A 22,925-nucleotide genomic window follows, 5' to 3' on the forward strand; every position below is an offset into this window, starting at 1 on the left:
TCTGGTATTAAAGCACAATAAATAACTTGTCAATTACTATGACGATCTCAGGTCAAAGGAAACTCTTACATCACATTCTTCAAGAGAATATCCTATTGACAGTTTATGGTAATTCTAACTATTAGGAATTATCCAATGAGTCAGTTCAATAATCATATCTCTATATGCATCATCTATCTATGTGATTTAGTTAATGAGATCAACTAGTCATTATCCAATAAAGACGATCACATAAAATTGATCTAACCGGATTATTAATGTCAAAATTAATAATCCTATGATCAAGAACAAATTTAGATTAAATTATAAGAAACTTCACTCTCATTATCATGATCTCCATCACAATATCAAGTCTCAAAATTTAATCAAGGACCTTATCAAATTAGTCAAACAATTAAAGCACAATAAATAACTTGTCAATTACTATGACGATCTCAGGTCAAAGGAAACTCTTACATCACATTCTTCAAGAGAATATCCTATTGACAGTTTATGGTAATTCTAACTATTAGGAATTATCCAATGAGTCAGTTCAATAATCATATCTCTATATGCATCATCTATCTATGTGATTTAGTTAATGAGATCAACTAGTCATTATCCAATAAAGACGATCACATAAAATTGATCTAACCGGATTATTAATGTCAAAATTAATAATCCTATGATCAAGAACAAATTTAGATTAAATTATAAGAAACTTCACTCTCATTATCATGATCTCCATCACAATATCAAGTCTCAAAATTTAATCAAGGACCTTATCAAATTAGTCAAACAATTAATAATAATGATAAAAGAATATCAAATGCCATATTTTTATATCAAATAACTTTCACAAAAATATGTTCAAATCATCAAATATAAGATTGGATCTAGGGCATATCTACTATATCCCTAACACAAGGAAGGTCAATACTCCAGTGAATAATAATCAGAGTAATGCATCAAAGAACATTAGGGTTTCCAACTCTTTTGATGCTCTAATGAATGAGCCTATTTTGAATGAAGAGGGGACGACTGTACAGCATGGTAATCGAGATGCAGCATCAAAAAAGCCTCCAGGCAGCGAAAAACAACAACATCTCTCGAAGAATACAGGTGGACAAGTTGCTGTAATAACGGATATGGTTCCTGTTGGTGAACAACAGGCAGTAGCTATTGATGAATCTACTGCAACTACACCAACATTACATTTTTCCAATCCTGAACTAGCCAAAATGGTAATGGATGCTCAGGCAGCTATGTTGATGAACGCAACTCCAAAGGTTACGGCACCTTTAGTCGCACTGAACACTTCAGTCATTGAGGTCCCTTCCCAAACGATGGAGTTTCATGGTGAGCATGCGGAGGACTCTGGACAGCAGCTACTGTCAACAGGAAACAATCAACAAGCAAACACAGCTATGGCCTCAATCTCTCAAGCATCCACAAATGAGTTAAGTGGCTCTAAGGATCAACAAGGTGCGACGAGTGCAATTGTTGTTAAACGCAAGACTTGGGCTGAGCAAGTTGAAGCGGAGGAAGAAGATTATGCATATAGCATCCAGGATGATAGTGACGATGAGGCAGGTCAATTTTCAGCAACTCCTCCATCAAAGGACGAGGCAGCAAAGGTGCAAAGCGAGCAAGTTTCTAATTCCACAGATAGCGGGCCAAGGAGGAGAGGATTAAGTCCAAATGCTCCTGCTTTTGTACCATCCAAGCAGTAGCAAATTGTAGCAGCTTTGGAGGGCGTTAGTTTGACAATACAAGCTGACAAAGAGGTAGCAAAATCTGGGCAGCAACGAGCACTAAGCGCAGCAGGTTTGTCATCTATGCACAACGTTGATGCTACTGGAAGTTCAAGTGCAATGGCTGCAAAATACATTTTGACACCCACCAATATCCTCCATGCTCTTGTTTCTCATGATATAGATACAATGAGAGCGCTGGATAATCCGAGGCATGAGCAAGGGGATTTAGTTCCTGGATTGGATGCTACTGAAGCTTTTGGTATTGATATGGGGCTTGATTTATATGAAGAAGGGGAAAAGGAAGAACTACTTGATGCTTCCTTCAAAAATGTAGCTAGGGAGGGAGATCTTACACCTAGACATATGAGAAGTGGATCCACCAAAAACAAGAAGAAGGCTCACGAGAGACAACATAGCTGGGACGGCAAGGTAACACAAGAGGTTGTTATTAGGAAACCTCCAATGAGAGTCGCAAAGCAAAAAGTGGCTGCCTCAACCGCTTCAACGAGGTCCAATCACTCCAAAAGGAAATGATGCATTTTTCATAAATATTGAAGAGGTTTGAAGAAGAAGCCAAGGAGATACAATTTGAAGAGTGCACAAGGTTCAAAAATGAGGGGCAAGACTCAATCTTTTACATTGTTTTATTTTATCACTTCTTAAGCATAATTATTTGTAATATCATCACAGAGTATGTTATAAACTCTGTGATGATCATAGAATATTAAGTCCTTTCTAGTTTTTACTTTTTACATGCATGCTAGTAGGTGAGACTTTTTTATGTCTCGATAGGATTAGTAAGGTAAGGTTTAGCCCAGTCTGTGTTGCTCTAGTCCTATGCCTTTGGAAAGATATCCAATGGCTATGAGATTATATGCCCTTGTTGTCGCGCCCCCTTTTTCCTTTCTTTCGGAGAGAGAGAGGGAAGTTCGGGTTTTGATATTTATGGGGGTAATAACTCATTTCTTTTTGGGAATTTGGGTTTTTTGAAGAGTCGCCACCTAACGAATTATGGTGCGTTAGGGCACCTAGAGTAATTAACTCTTAGACTAGTTTGCATTACCAGAGATTTAGGGTAAGGGCTCGAAATAACCTTGTGTGGAAGGTGTTAGGCACTCCTATTTAGCTTGCCTACTAATTTAGACCTGTTGAATCTGGACAGTTTTAAATAACAAAGCACAGTTTCAGAGTTGCGGAATTTAAATCGCTCTATAGGCTTGCCTAAACGCAGAACAATGATGTCCTAAGAGCATGGTATCTACATTGATGCAGTAAAACAGTGAACAGTTTTAAACGGATATTTGAGATCCTATAGACATGCTTTCTACTGATAGTAAATTAAAGCAGTATTTGAAAACTCGTTTAAAAAAGCGGACAGTTGATTAAGCCAATTCAGAATGAACTAACATGAATTAGACTGATTTGTTTAACTAAACTGATTTTAAGCTTTATAGGCAGGATTTCTACTAGAAGTGATTTTAATTCCTATAGGCATGGTATTTAATTGTTAAGAGCTGATTTTGGAACTTATAGGCATGATTTCTAGTGAAACAAATGTAAATACATGTTGTAACAGAAACTGAACTTAGTCACTTTACATTCTATAGGCATGATATCTAATTATAAAGCCATTTAGATCCTATAGGCATGATTTTTAATTATAAAGCCATTTAGATCCTATAGGCATGATTTTTAATTAGAAAGTTGATTTTAACCCTATAGACATGATTTCTATTATTGAAACCATTTAAATCCTATAGGCATGGTTTCTAGTATGGTAAAGCAAACATAGCAAATGCATTAACACAATTCTATAGGCATGGTATCTACCCGAGTTACCCAACAGATATGTAACAACCCACCCCTTTTCTACTAATCACCCCAATGTTGTTTACAAATAATTATTACAGGCCAGCTGCATGAATTACATAAATAAAGAAAAAGAAGAAATTAACAATAGGGAGCCTGAAGCAGGCCTAAATGACTTCTCAAGCCTCCAATAGCCTCAAATGCCAAAGTCCATAGACAGTATCATGTCTAGGTATGTCAGAGTTCACTAAGGATCTCAAGGACCTCGGGCAGTGCTCACACCTAGACTTTTTCTCAAACAAATAACTGATTTAGGTGCAGTGTGGAAGGGCCAGCTCTGACATGCCAGAGTTCAGAGAGATCTCAAGGATCTCAAGGCAGTACACATGCCAGAGGGGCAAAACCTAATATTCTAGGAGTAATGTGAGAGTGCATATTGACTTTGAAAGAGTTTGGTAAATAGAGAAAGAAGGTCTTGATAGCAGAAAGAACTTTTATGAAAGTCAGAACTGAGTTAGAGTAGGAATAGTTTAAGAAGACATTTAAAATAGTCAAAAAGTAGGTCAGAGAACATACAGCTTCAGAACAGACATCACACAAGGGAAAGAGGTTGGGGGAACACCTAGCATACACCTTAGTGATGGCAATCAAATACATAGATGGTAGTTGTAAAGTTAAGTTGAGAACATATTGGTTTAAGACGCAAACAGAATTACATTAGACCAAACTGTACCAGACAAACATTTTATGAAAACATTCAAGATTTTAGAACAAGTAGGGTTTAGTCATGCTAAACAGTATGGAAACATAAGCTTAAAACATGCTTTGTGATATAGTAATCTAGGCATGCTGATTGCACACTAAGTAGAATAGCTCATAAAACTGGAAATCAAAATTGATAAATTGCAGGAATAAAGTAAACACATAGCTTGGAATGTGAATTGAATCAGAACATACTAGTTAAGGGGAGTATACAGAATACAGAGTAGATATAATGCCAGTAGCCAGTCTTGGCTTACAGCCAGTTGAACTAATAAAAATTGCAAGGAACAGAAGAGAGTAGAGAGTATAATAGAGTAAATGAACTAGTGTTCGTTGTCCTTTTAACTTGAATTGAAGTAAGGGGGGTTTATATAGTAATCGGAAGCTTGACACATAAGGTAAGAAATCAATTAAGTAGTTAATCAGGGAAGTCACATATAAATTAGCAAGATCTTCCCTTAATCAAGAGACAGTTTAATCAACAGTAAAACATACTAAGTATTTAAGGAAAAGAATAAAGTAAATTTTAGGTATATAATAGATAATTAGGGGTAAATGCACAGTAGTTTAATTAAGGAAACAAATCAGTAATAATCAGCGGAATATAAACAAGGCAGGGAAAAACAATTACGGCATGCAAGTCAATCAAATTGAGCAAAGAAGTAAGAATCAAACGTTTAAAGGAAAGTGTTCAAATTAAACCAGGGATTCAGAATAATCAAGGGTTCAGTCAAAGAGAAAGTCATGGAAGAATCATCATGCTTAGCATATAAAATGAGGTAGAGCATGAATAGTTAGGAATCGATACATAATTTTAACAAAACAAAAGTTAAACAACACTGATTCAAGGAGAAATATACAAGTCTTGCATGAATGGTCAGTGTGAACACAAGTACATAATATCAGTGAAAGGTCGAACTAGGAAAATTCAGTAGAAGCATATTAGGACAAGAAAATCACGACAAGTCACAAGAACTCAAGATAAGAACAGAATCAGATATACCAATATCTAGAAACCAAACGAAGAAACCCAAATTAGGGTTTTCAGTACAAACGGGCTAGGGTTGTAGCAGGTTCATAAAATCAGTCAAAAACGTATGAGAAGCAGAAGTTTAAACACAAAGAATCATCCAACAAATTTTAAAAAAAAAATCCGAAAACCCTAGTTTTAGGAAAAGATGAAAAATCACTTGAAATCATATGATTCTTGTAAAAAATCTCAAGGTCGTTGTAAAACTCACAAGAAACAAACTCAAATCACCTTAGATCTGTACAGATCTAGGAGGTTTTTAGAAAAGAAATTAGGGGTTTCGAAGAGAACCATACAGAGATGAAGAAACCTGTTTAGAAACCCACAGATCGTGGCTAATATAGGACGATCTCACTCAAAATCACACCGGAATGGCCTGGAACAGGCGAGAGATAAATCCTAGATGCAAGTCGACATAGCCCTGGTCCCTTGAGGGCCTTAGATATGGCAAGAATGACATGATAGAGGCCATTGGAACATTGAGAGGTGGTGAGAGGTCACCGGAGATAGCCATAGATAGGGGTCAGTGAGATTGGGGATTAGGGTTAGGGTGAGAGAGTTTGAGAGCAGAGAGGATTAGATAACGGCGGTATAAGGTGGAAAATGAATTAGGGTTTTGGGGTATAGGGTGGTTTAATTAAGGAAAGAGGAAACCTACCGTTGATCAAAATGATCAACGGCCAGGATTTGGCCGGGTATTTGGGTTGGGCAGGTGTGTATTGGGCCTGGGTAGATTTAGGTTTAAAAATTGGGCTAATTTTGGTGTTAGGTTTTGGCTAAAATTGAAATAAAATTAGGCTAGATTTTAAATATCCATTTTTAGTACTATACAATTTATAAAAAATAATAAAATGATTCCCAAAAAATATTTCATGTACTAAAATGATTAAAAATAGTTGTTTAATATTTTAAAAATATAAAATACTATTTTATGTATTAATAATGTAATTATGCACTAATAGGGCTAGTATTACAAATATATGCAAATTAACTTAAAAATGTAAATTCAATTATAAAAAATGCACTAAAAATATTTAAATCATATTTTGCAAAATATAAACTTTAGATGACTAAATCACCACAAAATAATTTGAAGGATAATTATTGGAAATTTTATAAATAAAAAGGGAAGAAATAAATCAATTTGAAGCCTTTAAAATTATAGAAAAATTATAAAAAATGCTTATGCATGCTTATATATATGCATATATGCTATTTTGAAAGTATATATACGTATTAAAAATATATAGGGAAAAATTGTGTATCAACAACTGCCCCTCTTTACCCGAGAATGATGAAAGAGTTTTTGGGTAAAGAAATGATGACCAATTTTGACCGGGCGGGAAGATTTGAAAAATAGAGTCCGGACTCCGATTTTCGAGTATCCTACATATCCCCGGTTTTGCAAGAGTCAAGCCATGTGTAGTTCTAGATTCATTGGCGGAATATACCGATGAAGTCATTGCAAAAACGAACACGAGATGCAAAAGTGGCTATAGTGAGTGGTTGATGTTTGAGACAGTTGAAGGAACTGGAGCGAGGTCTCTCCTGCTAGGATAGCGGTTGCTTACTGGTTACCTGCAGATAAAAAAAATACTACAAACATGTATTTGTGCGAAAATTTAAACATGATGCAGATTCCCTTTGGACCATGAAGGTTGTCTTTGGACAGTTAAAGATAATGTCCTTGGACCATGACGTCGTGGGCCATGAATTGTTTAGTGAGGGATTCGCAGGCCATGAAATGATGTTTTCGAGCCATGAAGATGGTGCCTTCGAACGATGACGCCTTTGAATAATGATATGCAAATTTGAGGGATCCTCAAGTCATGGCATGGTGTCTTCCGGTTATGAGGATGATGCCTTTTTAGACTATGATGCCTTTGGATAGATTTCAGCCCATGATATGCAATAACATGATGTTAACAAGACAAGGCTTAGTGAAATGGAGGGCAGAGCTTAGCCCGATTGAAAAGCAAATAAATAGTACTAGAAATAGAGCTATATTTGTGCAAAGAGGGACAGTGCTGAGTCCCATGCAGATGGAGGCAGGGATTAACTTCATGTAGATATGAAGGCAGGGATTATCCTCATGCAAATATGGAGGCAAGGATTAGCCTCATGCAAGTAGGGAGGAAGAGATTAGCCTCATGCAAACAGAGAGGCAGAGATTAGCCTCATGCAGATATGGAGGCAAGGATTAACCCCATGTAGATATGGAGGTAAGGATTAACTTCATGCAAATATGGAGGCAAGGATTAGCCTCATGCAAATAGGGAGGTAGGGAGTAGCCTCATGCAAATATGGAGGTAGGGATTAGTCTCATGCAAATATGGAGGCAGGGATTAACCTCATGCAAGTGCGGAGGCAAGGATTTGCCTCATGCAAATAAGGAGGCAAGGATTAACCCTATGTAAGTATGGAGGCAAGGATTAGCCTCATGCAAGAAAGGATTAGCCTCATGCAAATAGGGAGGCAGAGATTAACCTCATGCAAATATGGAGGCAAGGATTAACCTCATGCAAATATAGAGACAGAGATTAGCCTCATGTAGGTATGGAGGCAAGGATTAGCCTCATGCAAACAGAGAGGTAAGGATTAGCCTCATGTAAATGGGGAGGCAAGGATTAGCCTCATGCAAATAGGGAGGCAGGGATTAGCCTCGTGCAAATATGGATGTAGGGATTAGCCTCATGTAGGTATGGAGGCAAGGATTAGTCTCATGCAAATAGGGAGGCAAGGATTAGTCTCATGCAAATAGGGAGGCAAGGAATAGCCTCATACAGATATGGAGGTAGGGATTAGCCTCATATAGGTATGGAGGCAAGGATTAGCCTTATGCAAATAGGGAGGCAAGAATTAGCCTCATGCAAATGGAGAGGCAAGGATTAGCCTTATGCAAATAGGGAGGCAAGGATTAGCCTTGTGCAAATATGGATGCAGGATTAGCCTCATGCAAAGAGTGAGTAGGAAATATGAGTAGTGTATGTCTTAGCTGGAGATATATTCGGTGTCTGATGGCCTGGATTGATAGTGAATTTTGCTTTGTGCATATATTTGCGGATGTTATCGATACGTTAGATGTGCCTGCGTTCAAAGAAAATTGTGAGTTTTGTGGGGGAGGTTGGTTCGTGACTTCGTCTGCCGACCTTGTTTTGCTCTGTTCTGGAGGCCTTTTCGAGTTTCCCTGGGTAACACCTGACTGTTACAGAAATAAAGTTTTCGAAAAATATGCAATCATTGATAAAAATAGAGTCATTTTAGAAACATATTGATATATTAAGTAATTTTAGATGAACCAGTGACTGTAACATATCTCAAAGGCATTGCAGTCCTCTTATATTGGAATTTTGAGGGTCCTCCTCAAAATTCTTCCCCAATTTGGTGGATGATTTTTTGACCGTTTGTGGATAATGGGTGTTGCTGAACTTTCTTCGGAATTTTGAGAATCCTTCTCAAAATTCTGCCCCAGTTTCTTAACCAATTTCTGACTTTCTGGCATGATGACATTGGTTGGACTTGCTCCGGAATTTTAAGGGTCTTCCTCAAAATTTTACCCCAGTTTCTTATCTTGGAAAAAATGAAAATTTTATTATGATATGACCGAACCCATAAGGCTGCCTACGTATCCCCTCTTAAACGGGAATCAGGTCAAGCGTAGTTCAACTACATCAGATGAGGAAATGTAAATAATCTAAGCATAATATCTCTTGACTGCTTATATATTGATTGGTTTTGGCCAGATTTCTACATCCATATCTGCGAGTATGGGTGCTCCTCCTGTCAGCACCCTGTGAACCATGTAAGGACCTTTCCAGTTGGGAGAGAATTTCCCTTTGGCTTCATCTTGATGTGGGAAGATCTTCTTTAGCACCAACTGACCTGGTGCAAATTGCCTTAGTTTGACCCTTTTGTTGAAAGCTCTAGACATTCTATTCTGATAAATTTGGTCGTGACACAGTGCGTTCATATTCTTTCTGTCGATAAGGGCAAATTGTTCATAGCGACTCCTTATCCACTCTGCATCGTTGAGTTCAGCTTCTTGTATGATTCTTAAAGAAGGGATCTCTACCTCGATTGGGATGACAGCCTCGGTACCATAAACCAACATGTAGGGAGTTGCCCCGGTTGATGTGCGAACCGTAGTGCAGTATCCTAATAAAGCAAAAAGGTAGCTTCTCGTGCCATTGTTTGTGGTTTTCTACCATCTTTCTTAGTATCTTTTTGATGTTTTTATTGGCAGCTTCTACGGCTCCATTCATCTGAGGTCTGTAGGCTGTGGAATTCTTGTGCTTGATTTTGAAAGTTTCGCACATGGCTTTTATTAGATCACTGTTGAGGTTGGCAGCATTATTAGTAACAATGGACTCGAGAACTCCAAATTGGCAGACAATACGATCTTTGGCAAAATCTGCGATGACTTTCTTGGTCACAGCTTTGTAAGATGCAGCTTCCACCCATTTTGTGAAGTAATCAATGACTACAATGTCCGTTTGAAGTAGTGGGCTCAATCGGACCAATAACATCCATTCCCCAAGCGGCGAATGACCAAGAAGAGCTTGTTGCATTGAGTTCGTTTGGCGGCACTTTTATCATATCGGCATGCACCTGACATTGAAAGCATTTGCGGACATACTGGATGCAATCTGTCTCCATATTCATCCAAAAGTATCCGACCCTAAGTATCTTCTTAGCCAAGACGAAACCATTCATGTGCGGGCCACAGGTCCCGACATGTATATCCTCAAGTAGCTTAGAAGCTTCCTTTGCGTAGACACATCTTAGCAATCCCAAATTGGGAGTTCTTCTATACAAATTTCCTCCACTATGGAAGAAGTGATTGGACAATCTCCGGAGTGTGCATTTTTAGTGTGGTTTGCATGCTCTGGTTATTCTCCCTTTGACAAATACTCCTTGATGTCATGGAACCAAGGCTTTCCATCTGTTTCTTCTTCAACATGAGCACAATATGCCGGCTAATTATGGATCCTCACCGGAATGGGATCAATATAATTCTTATCTGGATGTTGTATCATAGATGACAAGGTGGCCAATGCATCGGCAAACTCATTCTGAACTCTGGGCACATGTTGGAATTCTATCTTTGTGAACCTCTTTCTCAATTCCTGCACATGGTGCAGATATGGCAATATCTTGGAATTCTTGGTGGCCCACTCTCCTTGTACCTGGTGCACAAGTAATTCTGAATCACCGATCACTAGTAGATCCCGAATGTTCATGTCGATTGCTATGTTAAGCCCTAGTATGCAGGCTTCATACTCTGCCATGTTGTTGGTGTAGGGAAATTTGAGTTTAGCAGATACCGGAAAATGTTGACCCGTTTTTGATACCAAAACTGCTCTAATGCCTACTCCTTTGAAATTTGCAGCTCCGTTAAAGAACATCCTCCGATCATCGTATGCTTTGGTAATGTCTTCTCTTACGAATGATACTTTTTTATCAGGAAAATATGTTTTCAAGGGTTCGTATTCTCCTTCCATCGGATTTTCATCAAGATAATCTACCAATGCTTGTCCTTTGACCACCTTTTGAGTTACATAGACGATGTCAAATTCACTCAACAGTATCTTCCATTTGGCTATCTTCCCAGTCAGCATGGGTTTTTGAAATATGTACTTCAGAGGGTCCATCCTGGATATGAGGTATGTGGTATAGGCAGAGAAGTAATGCCTTAACTTCTGGGCCGTCCAGGTCAAAGCACAGTAAGTGCTTTCTAGCAGAGAGTACCGTGCTTCGTAAGGTGTGAACTTCTTACTCAGGTAGTATATGGCTTGCTTATTTCTTCCTGTCTCATCATGTTGTCCCAAAACACATCCGAAGGCTCCATCTAATACAAATAGATAGAGTAGCAAAGGTCGTCCTGGCTTTATCAGGACCAGAACTAGTGGTGTGGACAAGTACTCTTTGATTTTGTCGAAGGCCCTCTGACGATTCTCTGTCCAGCTTATTTCAGCATCTCTCCTCAGAATTTTGAAGATGGGTTCACATATGACTGTGGACTGTGCTATGAATCAACTGATGTAGTTGAGACGTCCTAGGAAGCTCATTACGTCCTTTTTGCTCTTAGGTGGTGGTAACTCCTGAATAGCCTTGACTTTAGACGGATCCAGCTTGATCCCTCGACGACTGACGATGAGTCCCAATAATTTTCCTGTGGGAACCCCGAATGCACACTTTTCGGGATTCAGTTTCAAATTGTACCTCCTTAGCCTGTCGAAGAACCTTCTCAAGTCCGCTATGTGATCTACAGCCTTCTTAGATTTGATAATGACGTCGTCCACATACACCTCTATTTCTTTGTGTATCATATCATGAAAGATAGTTTTCATGGCTCTCATGTAAGTAGCCCCAACATTCTTTAGACCAAATAGCATTATCTTGTAGTAGTATACCCCTCAAGGTGTAATGAAAGCTGTTTTCTCCGCTTCTTCTTCATCCATCCAAAGTGATGATAACCCGTGAAGGAATCTACAAAGGATTGGAGTTCATGCTTGGCGCAATTGTCGATCAAAATATGTATGTTTGATAGTGGGAAGTCATCCTTGGGACTTGCTCTGTTTAAATCCCGGTAGTCAACACATACTCTGACCTTCCTATCCTTCTTCGGAACTAGCACAATGTTAGCTAACCAGGTTGGGTACTCAACTACCCTGAGAACTTTGGATTTGATCTACTTGGTGACTTCCTCCTTGATTTTCAAGCTCATATCTGGTTTGAACTTTCTGATTTTCTGCTTCACTGGCGGACACATGGGGTTAGTAGGCAACTTGTGAGCCACTATGGACGTGCTCAAACCGGTCATGTCATCATATGACCGCGCAAAAATATCCTCATACTCCTTTAGGAAACGAATGTACTCTTCCTTCTCTGTCAGTGACAAGTAAATGCTGATGCGAGTCTCCTTGACGATCTCGATGTCTCCCAAATTTACTACTTCGGTTTCGTCCAGATTGGACTTAGGCTTATTCTCAAAATTTTCAACCTCCCTGACAACTTCCTCGGGTATCTCATCTTCTTCATCTGAATCACTATTCTCATGTTGTGTTGCCTCATTATATGTCACAGTCACTAGTTTATCAGGAAAAGTAATAATAATGCTATAGAAAGAAAAAGTGTAGAAATAGTAATGAATAATAAAGAGCAAATGCATTTGATTAAAACCAAAAAATCATTTAGACAAGTATAGCTTGATGAATCGAGCATTTATTTTGAAACAAGTAAATCAAAATTACTGGAAATCTTAAATGCCTAGAATGGCTATAGAAGTAAAATCTGCCAAGCTACCTAGGGACTCGGCGGGCTCGGGCTGGTGTGGCGGTCCAGTTCCTGAGAACAGCTCCCTTCTTTACGATCTGAATAGTGAGGCCTTCTTCCTCCTGCTCCTCAATTATGGAACTGCAGTCCATGTCTTCATCTTCCAAGAACAAATTCTTCAACCTAGCGAGTGCTTCCTCTTCTGCATTCCCCCATACCGTATCAACTTGGTGAAAAACTTGTTCTAGGCATGGCACTGGTTGCTCTAGAGGGTAATATGGTCCGCGCCATGGAGGCGACCAATCATTGTATTCTTGCCAGGTGTACTGATATCCGAGCCCAAAGGTGGTACCATGATTTTTCAGCCGTATCGGTTTAGTGATGCCCTGGAGATTCTTTCCCAGCCCTTTGACGGGCTCATACCCAGACCATGCCAATATAATTTCTATTTTACTGCTCCACCATTTATCTTTCTCGACTTATTGACTCGTTCAATGTGATGATATTTTTCCCCTCCTAACATTCTTCTATGCCCAATAGCTGGGATGGTTTGACTAGTGTAAATGGGGTTACTTCCATCTCCTTGAATGATCACCTCATGATGATTCCATTCGAATTTCACAGCTTGATGTAATGTAGAAGGCACGACTCCGACGGCATGGATCTATGGTCGGCCCAACAGAAGATTATATGAGGCTGGTATGTCGAGCACCTAAAACTCGACATCGAACCAAGTTGGCCCCATCTGCAAACAAAGGTTGATCTCCCCGATGGTGGCCCTTTGAGACCCATCGAAAGCTTTCACGTTCATGCTTCCTACCTGTATTTCATTAAAACCTTTGTCCAACCTTTTCAGAATGTCCAATGGACAAATATTGAGGCTTGAACCTCTATCAACCAAGACATTGGCAATGAATTTGTCTTCAAATTGCACTGTAATATGCAATGCTCGATTGTGATTCAATCCCTCAGGTGGCAGCTCATCTTCATGGAAGATGATTTTATGACTTTCTAGTACTTGTCCCACCATATTGGCCATTTCTCCACCAGTGATGTTATTGGGTACATAAGCCTCATTCAGCACTTTCATTAAAGCGTTCTTATGTGCCTCTGAGTTTTGCAATAGTGATAGAATAGATATCTGAACTGGAGTTTTGTTCAAATGATCAACGACAGAATACTCCTTTACTTGTACTTTCCTCCACGGGTCATCTGTCCCTGTCTCAATGACAGGCTGCCTGGTAGTGGCATCCTTACTCGATCCTCCCAAGTGTTCAGGTGTATAGACTCTTCCAGTCCTAGCCATTCCTTGTGCAGCGTCAGATTCTTCTACCTTGGCCTTCCCTTTTTGCCAAGCCTCAGCAACGTAATCCCAGGGTATTGCTTGTGAGTTGAATGGAGGTGTGGTTGATACTGTCACAGTGAAAGGTGTGCTAACTTTTACTTCAAATGGAGCGGGGGTGGCCGCAGGTGGAGCTACCTCTACCTCAAATGGAACAGGTGCAGCTAGCTCGACCTCGATTGGTGACTGAGTTTGTACCACAATAGGAGTAAGCGTGACTGCAACCTTAAAGTCATCGCCTTCTTGAATAAGCCCAATCGACCCCTCGGGGTCCCATTCTTCGTTTGTCTCTATCACATGCACCCCACCGCCTCTATGATCAGGGAGGGGATTGTTGCGAACATTAGGTGCGGCTTTCTTGGCCTGTATGACCTTGTTGTTGATTAGCGTCTGGATCTTATCCTTCAATTTTCGGCACTCATCAGTGGTGTTCCCCTTCATACAAGAATGGTACGCACAGTTTTGTTTGGATTGACCCATTGGGATGGGTTTTCTAATGCCACAACAGGAATGGGGGTGACATAACCAGCGACTTTCAATCTTTCATACGATTGGTCGATGGGTTCAGCAATGGCGATGTATTGTTTGGTTGGCTTGCAGTCAAAATTGGATCTTGGTCTTGGAAAGTTTTGGCGAGTTAGAGGTGACTGGAAAAAGGATGGTTGGGAGTAATAGGTGTGATAGACAGTGGCTGGTTGGGAATATCTGGGAGATGAGGGTTGATATGTGGGCGGTGGTGCTTTGTATGTGGTTGGAGGCGTTTGATATGTTGGTGGAGGTGTTTGATATGTGAGTGGAGATTTCGGGCCCTGGACCACCATTACTTCCCCAATATCTCTCTTCTTTGATATGTCGCCTGATTGTAGTGCTTTATTTGTGGCTTGTAGTGCCTCAAAATTCGTTACCATCCCGTTCTTGATTCCTTCTTCGATTCTTTCTCCAAGTTTGATGATATCAGAGAATTTATGATTTTCGATAACCATCAACCTTTAATAATATTGTGGGTCCTATGCTCTGATGAAGAACTTGTTCACATGTTCCTCATCCAAAGATGGCCTGACCTTGGCCACTTCCGACCTCCAACGAGTAGCATACTCAGAAAAGTCTTAGTAGGTTTCTTCTTAAGATTCTGAATGTAGAAAATATCTGGTGTATTTTCTGTATTGAACCTGAACCGGTCCATGAAATCTGACGCCATACCTACCCAATTGGACCATTTCTTGGGATCTTGGCTGATGTACCAAGACAAAGCATCCCCAGTAAGACTTCTCATAAAGAGTTTCATTCGGATCTTTTAGTCTTTCCCGACCCCGACAAGTTTGTCGCAATAGGTTCTCAGATGAACCCTGGGATCACCTGTGTCATTAAACATCTCAAACTTGGGAGGTTTGTATCCCTCTAGCAGTTCTACGTCTGGTTGTATGCATAGTTCTTCATAGTTCAACCCTTCTATTCCTTTGCCGCCTTCGACACCTTGAACTCAGCTTGTCAACTTCTTGAGTTCTTCAACCATGTTTTTAATGAGCAGGTCCTTTTCGGAGGATTCCGGTGTATAGGAGATTGGTTGGATAGAGTAAGTTACGGTTTCTACGTATATAGGGTTGTTTTGATGGATGCCAGGGACTTGGGTGTAATGATGGTCATTGGTGGAGTTTTGGGGATCGGGAATGGGTTGTGGTGTGTTTTGGGGAGTATGGTAAGTGGTAGTTGGTGGATACTGAATTGGTTGGTGGTGATGTTGTGGCGGAGTTGGTATTGGCAATAGATTGAGATTTTGGGGTGGAGTTGCGTATTGATTCGGTGTAGGAGGATTTTGTGGGTGTTGGTTTTGTGTGTTTGGGGGGGGGGGGGTGCTGGGTTCTTTGTATTTTGTTGGTGGATGTCGGGGACATTTAGGGTGAGTGACAAGTTTGCCAAGTTGTGGACCTGCTCAAGTTCTCCTTGCAATTCCAATACCTTTTGTTCTAGTCTCAAGACTAGATCATTTGGGGCCGGAGTACAATGGCCATTTGAAGTTTCTGCATTCTCAACATTTTCCTTTCGGATACCACTCAAGTTGTCCATTTTTGCTTTTCCTTTGTCTTTCGTATTGCTTGGAGGAGGAGGAGGTGGAGGGCCTCTAGATCTGGTATGATACGATGATGAGGCCAATATGAGTGAACCAACCTAAGCGGATGAGAATAATCAAAATAAGGAAAAACAAAAAAAGGTAACAAGTCATTGAGGATTCTGAAATATTTGCAGTATTTAAACACATATTGCGAAAATGTAAAGTCGTGTCTTAATTTGGGAGCTTCGTTGCGCCCTAGGTAGGCCTAGCGATGAATAGATTTGGAGAACTTTAGATGCCAATAAATGCTTCATTTCATAGTATAAAAATAGACGAATCCCAAAACGATACTAAGATAATAGAAAAATAAGTCACTATTGGCACTTGGCCTTATTACATTTTAGGAAAGCAAATAAATCTAGCCTATTTGGTCCCAGAAGGACCTTCCCCAGATTCGATCTTCCTAACTCCATCATACAGGTCCCCCAGCTCGCGCAGATCCAGTAACAAGTAGGCTCTGGCCAGATGTCCTCCCGCAGCTCCTTCAGCATTCTGGCAATCCTCGATCCTCTTTATGACTTTGCCTTCCAGCTCCACTATTCCTCGCTCCAGATATTCCAGTTTCCTATTGGAAGTGACTGCCATTTCTTTCCATTCTTCGATCAACCTCACATTCCTCTCATGTATTTCCGGGTGCTCATTCTCAGAGTCATGGACCCTATTGCGCAACCTGTTTATATTTGACTTGAGCTTCAGCTTCTTCATCTATGATCCTATTCCCTCGACCGGCTCCTGGCATCACCATTCCTTTTAGATTGTCCTCCAACCATGCTGGGTAGAGAGGCTCACACCCTGCCTGATACCTGTCTGTCTCAACAATGTTCTTTTCCACAATGATTTTGCAGTGCCACATGTGTTGAGCTTGACACTTGTAAGGGATGTCGTCGTCTCGAAAGTCTGCCTTGAAATGATTCATCTTGGAAACCCTTGGTACAACCTGTTTCCTACCTGCTTGCCTCATAACTCGGATATGGACATAAGGGTATATCCTTCTCAACCCAATCAGCACTAAGTGTGGAGCGTCCCCGGATCTGATGATGAATTCATCTATTGGGAACCATTCAAACATCCATTGTACCTATTCCTCGGTCAGATTGTCGAAGTACTCTATCCATTCTTTGGCACTTTCTGGCTGAGCAAACCTGTCTGGAATATACGTCATCCGCTTGGGGTGATGGAAGGCAATATGGTCGTTCCAAGCCCTTCGCAGAAATTCTTGGCGATAGTGACCCTTTTGAAAATGTTCTAACAACCACAACTGCAGCAACAAGTTACAACCCTCGAAATGATTGACCCCTCTTTGACAGCGCTCCAGAGCCCTGTAGATGTCGGCTATGATCATTGGGACTATAGTGTATGTCTGTCCATCGATCCTTTCCATCAAAATCTTGGCGACCATGGCCAACCTAGTATGGATTCTTTCCCTTTTCATTAGGAATACTATTAGGCCTAAGAAACATACAATGAACATGAACACTCTGCGGTGGATGTAGCCTAGAGAAGTGAGAGAGATCTCATCATGGTAGGTACGGTAGGACTTGCTATGGCCATACCTCTCATACAGATATTCGAAGGGTATGTAAGATTCCTTCAAGCATACCAAGTCAGATTCTTCTTCAACCCCATCATCTTTAAGAACCATTTACCAGTACGATTCTCCGGTAACAATAACCCGGGTCTATCCCAAGTCAATCCCGCAAGCCCTCCAATTTCTTCTAGAAGTGGTGTCATTGCTATGTCGCTGAAATGGAACACAGACCTCTCACTGTCCCAGAACAAAGTGGCAACCTCGATCAACTTGTTATTTGGCTCAATGTCTAACAGGGAAGGCAAGTTACCCAGGTACTTTCTTACATGTTTCTTGTCACTTGAAGAAAGGTCCTCCTACCAATCCAGCAGCAATGGTGGAATGTTGCTAACCATACCGAATCTGGGGACCTCGTGCCTCATTTTCTGCAAAACAAAAAGGGTTAGGCCTTTCTCCCCCACCAAACTCGACTATCTATACATTCATGATTAGCATATTGGTATTTAGTTCTCCAAATTAATGCACAGAACATGGTTGTGTCCGTTGGGATTATGGAAACCCCGGTAGACTTTGGATAAGGTTCATCTTAAAGGATCACTATGTGGACAACATAATTGATCCTACTAGGTTTGACCATGATGCATGCACAATTTGATCAGAATAAGGTTACTATGAGGGTTTAGACTGGTACCCTCAAGAGGATAACTTGAGGGGGAAATGCACAGAACCGTCGACTGCACCGCTGATCGACTGGTTTTACCGCGAATAAGCCTTTCCGAATTTAAGGGTAATAAATAGGAAGAGCGTAACCGCTCATCAAGCGTTACTATAAGATTTAATACGCACGAGTGGAATATGATGTGGAGCATGATATATGCAGCAATAAATAACATGTAGTCAAGTATTTGCATGTAGGAAAAATAAATACAATATTTAAATAATTGAAATATAGTTATGGAAAAGGAAAACAAAGAGACAAGTCAGTTTCGGAAATAAAAGAATCATAAATGCTTAAAAGAAAATAGACAATTAAATCTAAATAAGGGGAAAAGGTGCGGGATAAAACATGCTTGGACTAATTCACAAAAGATAAGTACGTTACTGTAAGAGCCTAAAGGTATCCCCAACAGAGTCGCCATGCTGTCGCGCCCCCTTTTTCCTTTCTTTCGAAGAGAGAGAGAGAGGGAAGTACGGGTTTCGACATTCATGGGGGTAATAACTCATTTCCTTTTGGGAATTTGGGTTTTTTGAACAATCGCAACCTAACAAATTATGGTGCGTTAGGGCACCTAGAGTAATTAACTCTTAGACTAGTTTGCATTACCAGATATTTAGGGTAAGGGCTCGAAATAACCTTGAGTGGAAGGTGTTAGGCACCCCTCTCAGTCCACAACGGTGGGTTCCGACCGAACTTATACTTATGAATTAGTACTTTATCAAATAAATAGTTAAACACATACTTGCAAATAAGGGCATGTTTTGGACATTGTATGACTCAAAGAATTTGAACAAGTTGCATATAAAGAGTAAGGTTTAAACATTGGCTAGGGTTGTAGCAGGTTCATAAAATCAGTCAAAAATGTATGATAAGCAGAAGTTTGAACACAAAGAATCATCAAACAAATTTTAAAAAGAAATTCCGGAAACCCAAGTTTTCGGAAAAGATGAAAAATCACTTGAAATCATATGATTCTTGTAAAGAATCTCAAGGCCGTTGTAAAACTCACAGGAAACAAACTCAAATCACCTTAGATTTGTACAGATCTAGGAGGTTTTTTAGAAAAGAAATTAGGGGTTTCGAAGAGAACCATGCAGAGATGAAGAAACTTGTTTAGAAATCCATAGATCGTGGCTAATATAGGACGATCTCACTCAAAATCACACTGGAATGGCCTGGAATAGGCGAGAAATGAACCCTAGATACAAGTCGACATAGCCCTGGTCCCTTGAGGGCCTTAGAGATGGCAAAAATGACATGAGAGAAGCCATTGGAGCCCTGAGAGGTGTTGAGAGGTCACCGGAGATAGCCATAGATGGGGGTCAGTGAGATTGGGAATTAAGGTTAGGGTGAGAGCGTTTGAGAGCAGAGAGTATTAAATGATGGCGATATAAGATGGGAAATGAATTAGGGTTTTGGTGTATAGGGTGGTTTAATTAAGGAAAGGTGAAACCTGGACCGTTGATCAAAATGATCAACGGCCAGGATTTGGCCGAGTATTTGGGTTGGGTAGGTGGGCATTGGGCCTGGGTAGATTTTGGTTTAAAAATTGGGCTGATTTTGGCTTTGGGTTTGGGCTAAAATTAAAATAAAAGTAGGTTAGATTTTAAATAGCCATTTTCAGTACTATACAATTTATAAAAAATAATAAAAGGATTTCCAAAAAATATTTCATTTACTAAAATGATTAAAAATAGTTGTTTAACATTTTAAAAATATAAAAGACTATTTTATGTATTAATAACGTAATTATGCACTAATAGGGCTAGTATTGCAAATATATGCAAATTAACTTAAAAATGTAAATTCAATTATAAAAAATGCACTAAAAATATTTAAACAATATTTTGGCATAATATAAAATTTAGATGACTAAAATCACCACAAAAATAATTTGAAGGATAATTATTGAAAATTTTATAAATAAAAGGGGAAGAAATAAATCAATTTGAAGCCTTTAAAATTATAGAAAAATTATAAAAAATGCTTATGCATGCTTATATATGCATATATACTATTTTGAAAGTATATATACGTATTAAAAATATATAAGAAAAAATTGGGTATCAACACTCGTGAAACTTTGCCGGCAACTACACCATGATCTTGTACATGAGGCTGACATCATAAGGTAATGTGAGGCGCAGAAGAGTGATTATATAGCCAAGGCATAGAGGCAACACTACTAGTGCTATTGTCCCCCTTATTTGTACTCATCCTATGTTGTTTTTTATTTTTATTATTAATAAAACTAGTCCTAGGTACATCGCCTAGTGGATTTACTTAAAAAAACATAATAATTATATATTATACAACTTATCTACAACTTTCATACATTATTTCTACCTAGTTATATAAAAATCAATATCATACTACTTAAATACAATTTTTATCCAAATTTTATACAATATTTCTTTTGGATATTTTGTATCTGATTTATACATAGTAAAAACAAAATTCATATAACTAATTATATATTATACAACTTATCTACAATTTTCATACATTATTTCTACTCAGTTATATATAACTACAATATCATACAACTTAAATACAATTTTTATACAATATTGTTCAACTTTCATATAATTAGTTAAATAAAAAAATATATATAAACAACAAAATACAATTTTTCTACAATTTCGTAAGTATAATGTATGCCACGAGTTTCAATATGAAATTCAGCCAAAATCAAGTCTAATCTTTACCAAAACATCCTAAAAAATTGAGATGTAAACTCCAAACCATATTCCCAATTGTTTGCAATAACACCCAATCCGAACAAATAATGGTTTTTGAAAACCCAAATTCGAATTCAAAGCTTCAAAGCTTTTTAATGGCTGTCAATGGTGGAATTGCTGCTTTCTTTTCTTTTGCTTTACAGTACTGGAATTAGGGATTGAGAGACAGAGAGACGTAGAGAGAATTCCCAATTGTTTGCAACAACACTCAATTCAAACAAATAATGTTTTTAAAAATCCAATTCAAAACTTCAAAGTTTTTCAATGGTGGGATTGCTACTCTCCTTTCCTTTGCTTACATTATTGGAATTAGGAATTGAGAGATAGAAAGACGGAGAGAGAGCAGGAGAGAGAGAGACGGAGAGAGAGAGAGTAGGAGGGAGAGAGAATACGGATGAGAAATAATAAATTCCTAATATAAAGGGATATTCATTTAATTTCTAAAGTGTATATAATTGATAAATTTATATATAGAAGGTAATTAAATTGAAACTTGAGTAGAAAATGTAATAAAGTTTCCAATAGTGTATAAATATACAAAAATTCCTATAAAGAATTATCAAGGAACCCAAGTACCCAACTACCGAGTCGTCGTCCATTTCTCCTGAAATACACAATTCCATTGCCACCAAAAAGAAACACGAAAATCCCAATCCACTGTACCCACCACCATGACACCACCACCGGTCTTCATCTCCTCCGCCACTCTCCATACCCTCCTTTCTCACAAATCCCTCATCGACCACCTTCAATTTTCCCTCCCTACCTTAACTTCCACCACTCAATCCCCTCTTCGCCATGCCCACCAAACAAGCCCTTCCACTTCTCTCCTCCTTATGCCTTCTTGGTCTTGTTCCCCTTCACTTCCCTATATTGGTGTCAAGCTAGTCACTTATCACCCCAACAATTCCACCCAAAATTTACCTGGGGTTCACGCAAGTTATGTTCTTTTCAATTCCATCACTGGACAAACCTTAGCTACTATGGATGCCACTGAACTCACTGTCTACCGAACTGCTTGCATCTCAGCTTTAGCTTCTAACTTCTTATCAAGACACGATTCTGAAACCCTTTTGATGATTGGTGCTGGTACTTTAGCACCACACTTGATCAAGGCACATCTAACAGTTAGGCCAAATTTGAAGAAAGTGATAGTATGGAACAGAACTGCTGAAAAGGCAAAATGGGTGATTGAAAAATTGCAAAGTGAAGGTGGATTTGAAGGGGTGAGTTTTGAGAGTAATGGGTGTCTTGAGGAAGTTGTGGAGTTGGGAGATATAGTGAGTTGTGCAACGAATTCGGAGACGCCATTGGTGAAGGGGGAGAAGCTTAAAGAAGGGGCGCATTTGGATTTGGTTGGATCATTTAAGCATTCGATGAGAGAGTGCGATGATGAAGCGTTGAAGAGGGGGAAAGTGTTTGTTGATAACGAGGCTGCGTTGGTAGAGGCAGGGGAATTAGTAGGTGCATTTGAGAGAGGGGTTATTACAAGGGATGAGATTGCTGGGAACTTGTTGGAATTGATCAAGGGAGAAAAGAACGGCAGAACAACTGCTGAGGAGATTACTGTGTTTAAATCTGTTGGTTCTGCTGTTGTTGATCTTCTCACTGCTCAACTGGCATATGAGACTTATACGAAAAGTTGTTAGTGAGAGTTACTTAATTCTGTTTTCATAATAAGAGAAGACAAGGATTTATTTTCTATGAAGTGTTTATTCTAGGTTTCAATAACATAGCCATGCGGTTTAATGTTTATCAAGACATATCAAAAGATGTGATCTTTGGACAGGTTTTTACCTGGACACCGTGGTTCTTATATACTTCTTGTTGAAGTTTGTGATATGATAATGTTGTGTGGGTCCAATATTTAACTT

The 22,925-nt window shown here is 39.3% G+C and overlaps 1 protein-coding gene across 1 annotated transcript; it reads left to right on the forward strand.

Moving 5' to 3' along the window:
* Window positions 1–21,618: 21,618 nt before the first annotated feature.
* Window positions 21,619–22,893, forward strand: LOC107818466 (protein SAR DEFICIENT 4-like). Its single transcript, XM_016644490.2, has one exon. The coding sequence runs from the start codon at window positions 21,723–21,725 to the stop codon at window positions 22,698–22,700; it is 978 nt and encodes a 325-aa protein (XP_016499976.1). The 5' UTR covers window positions 21,619–21,722; the 3' UTR covers window positions 22,701–22,893.
* The last annotated feature ends 32 nt before the right edge of the window (window positions 22,894–22,925 follow it).

The sequence above is a fragment of the Nicotiana tabacum genome, chromosome 8 (genome assembly GCF_000715075.1).
Source record: "Nicotiana tabacum cultivar K326 chromosome 8, ASM71507v2, whole genome shotgun sequence".
NCBI classification, from domain to species: domain Eukaryota; kingdom Viridiplantae; phylum Streptophyta; class Magnoliopsida; order Solanales; family Solanaceae; genus Nicotiana; species Nicotiana tabacum.

What these genes read in the sequence shown, in the direction of transcription:
- LOC107818466 (XM_016644490.2), top strand. Translation starts at nt 21,723, where the DNA reads ATGACACCACCACCGGTCTTCATCTCCTCCGCCACTCTCCATACCCTC.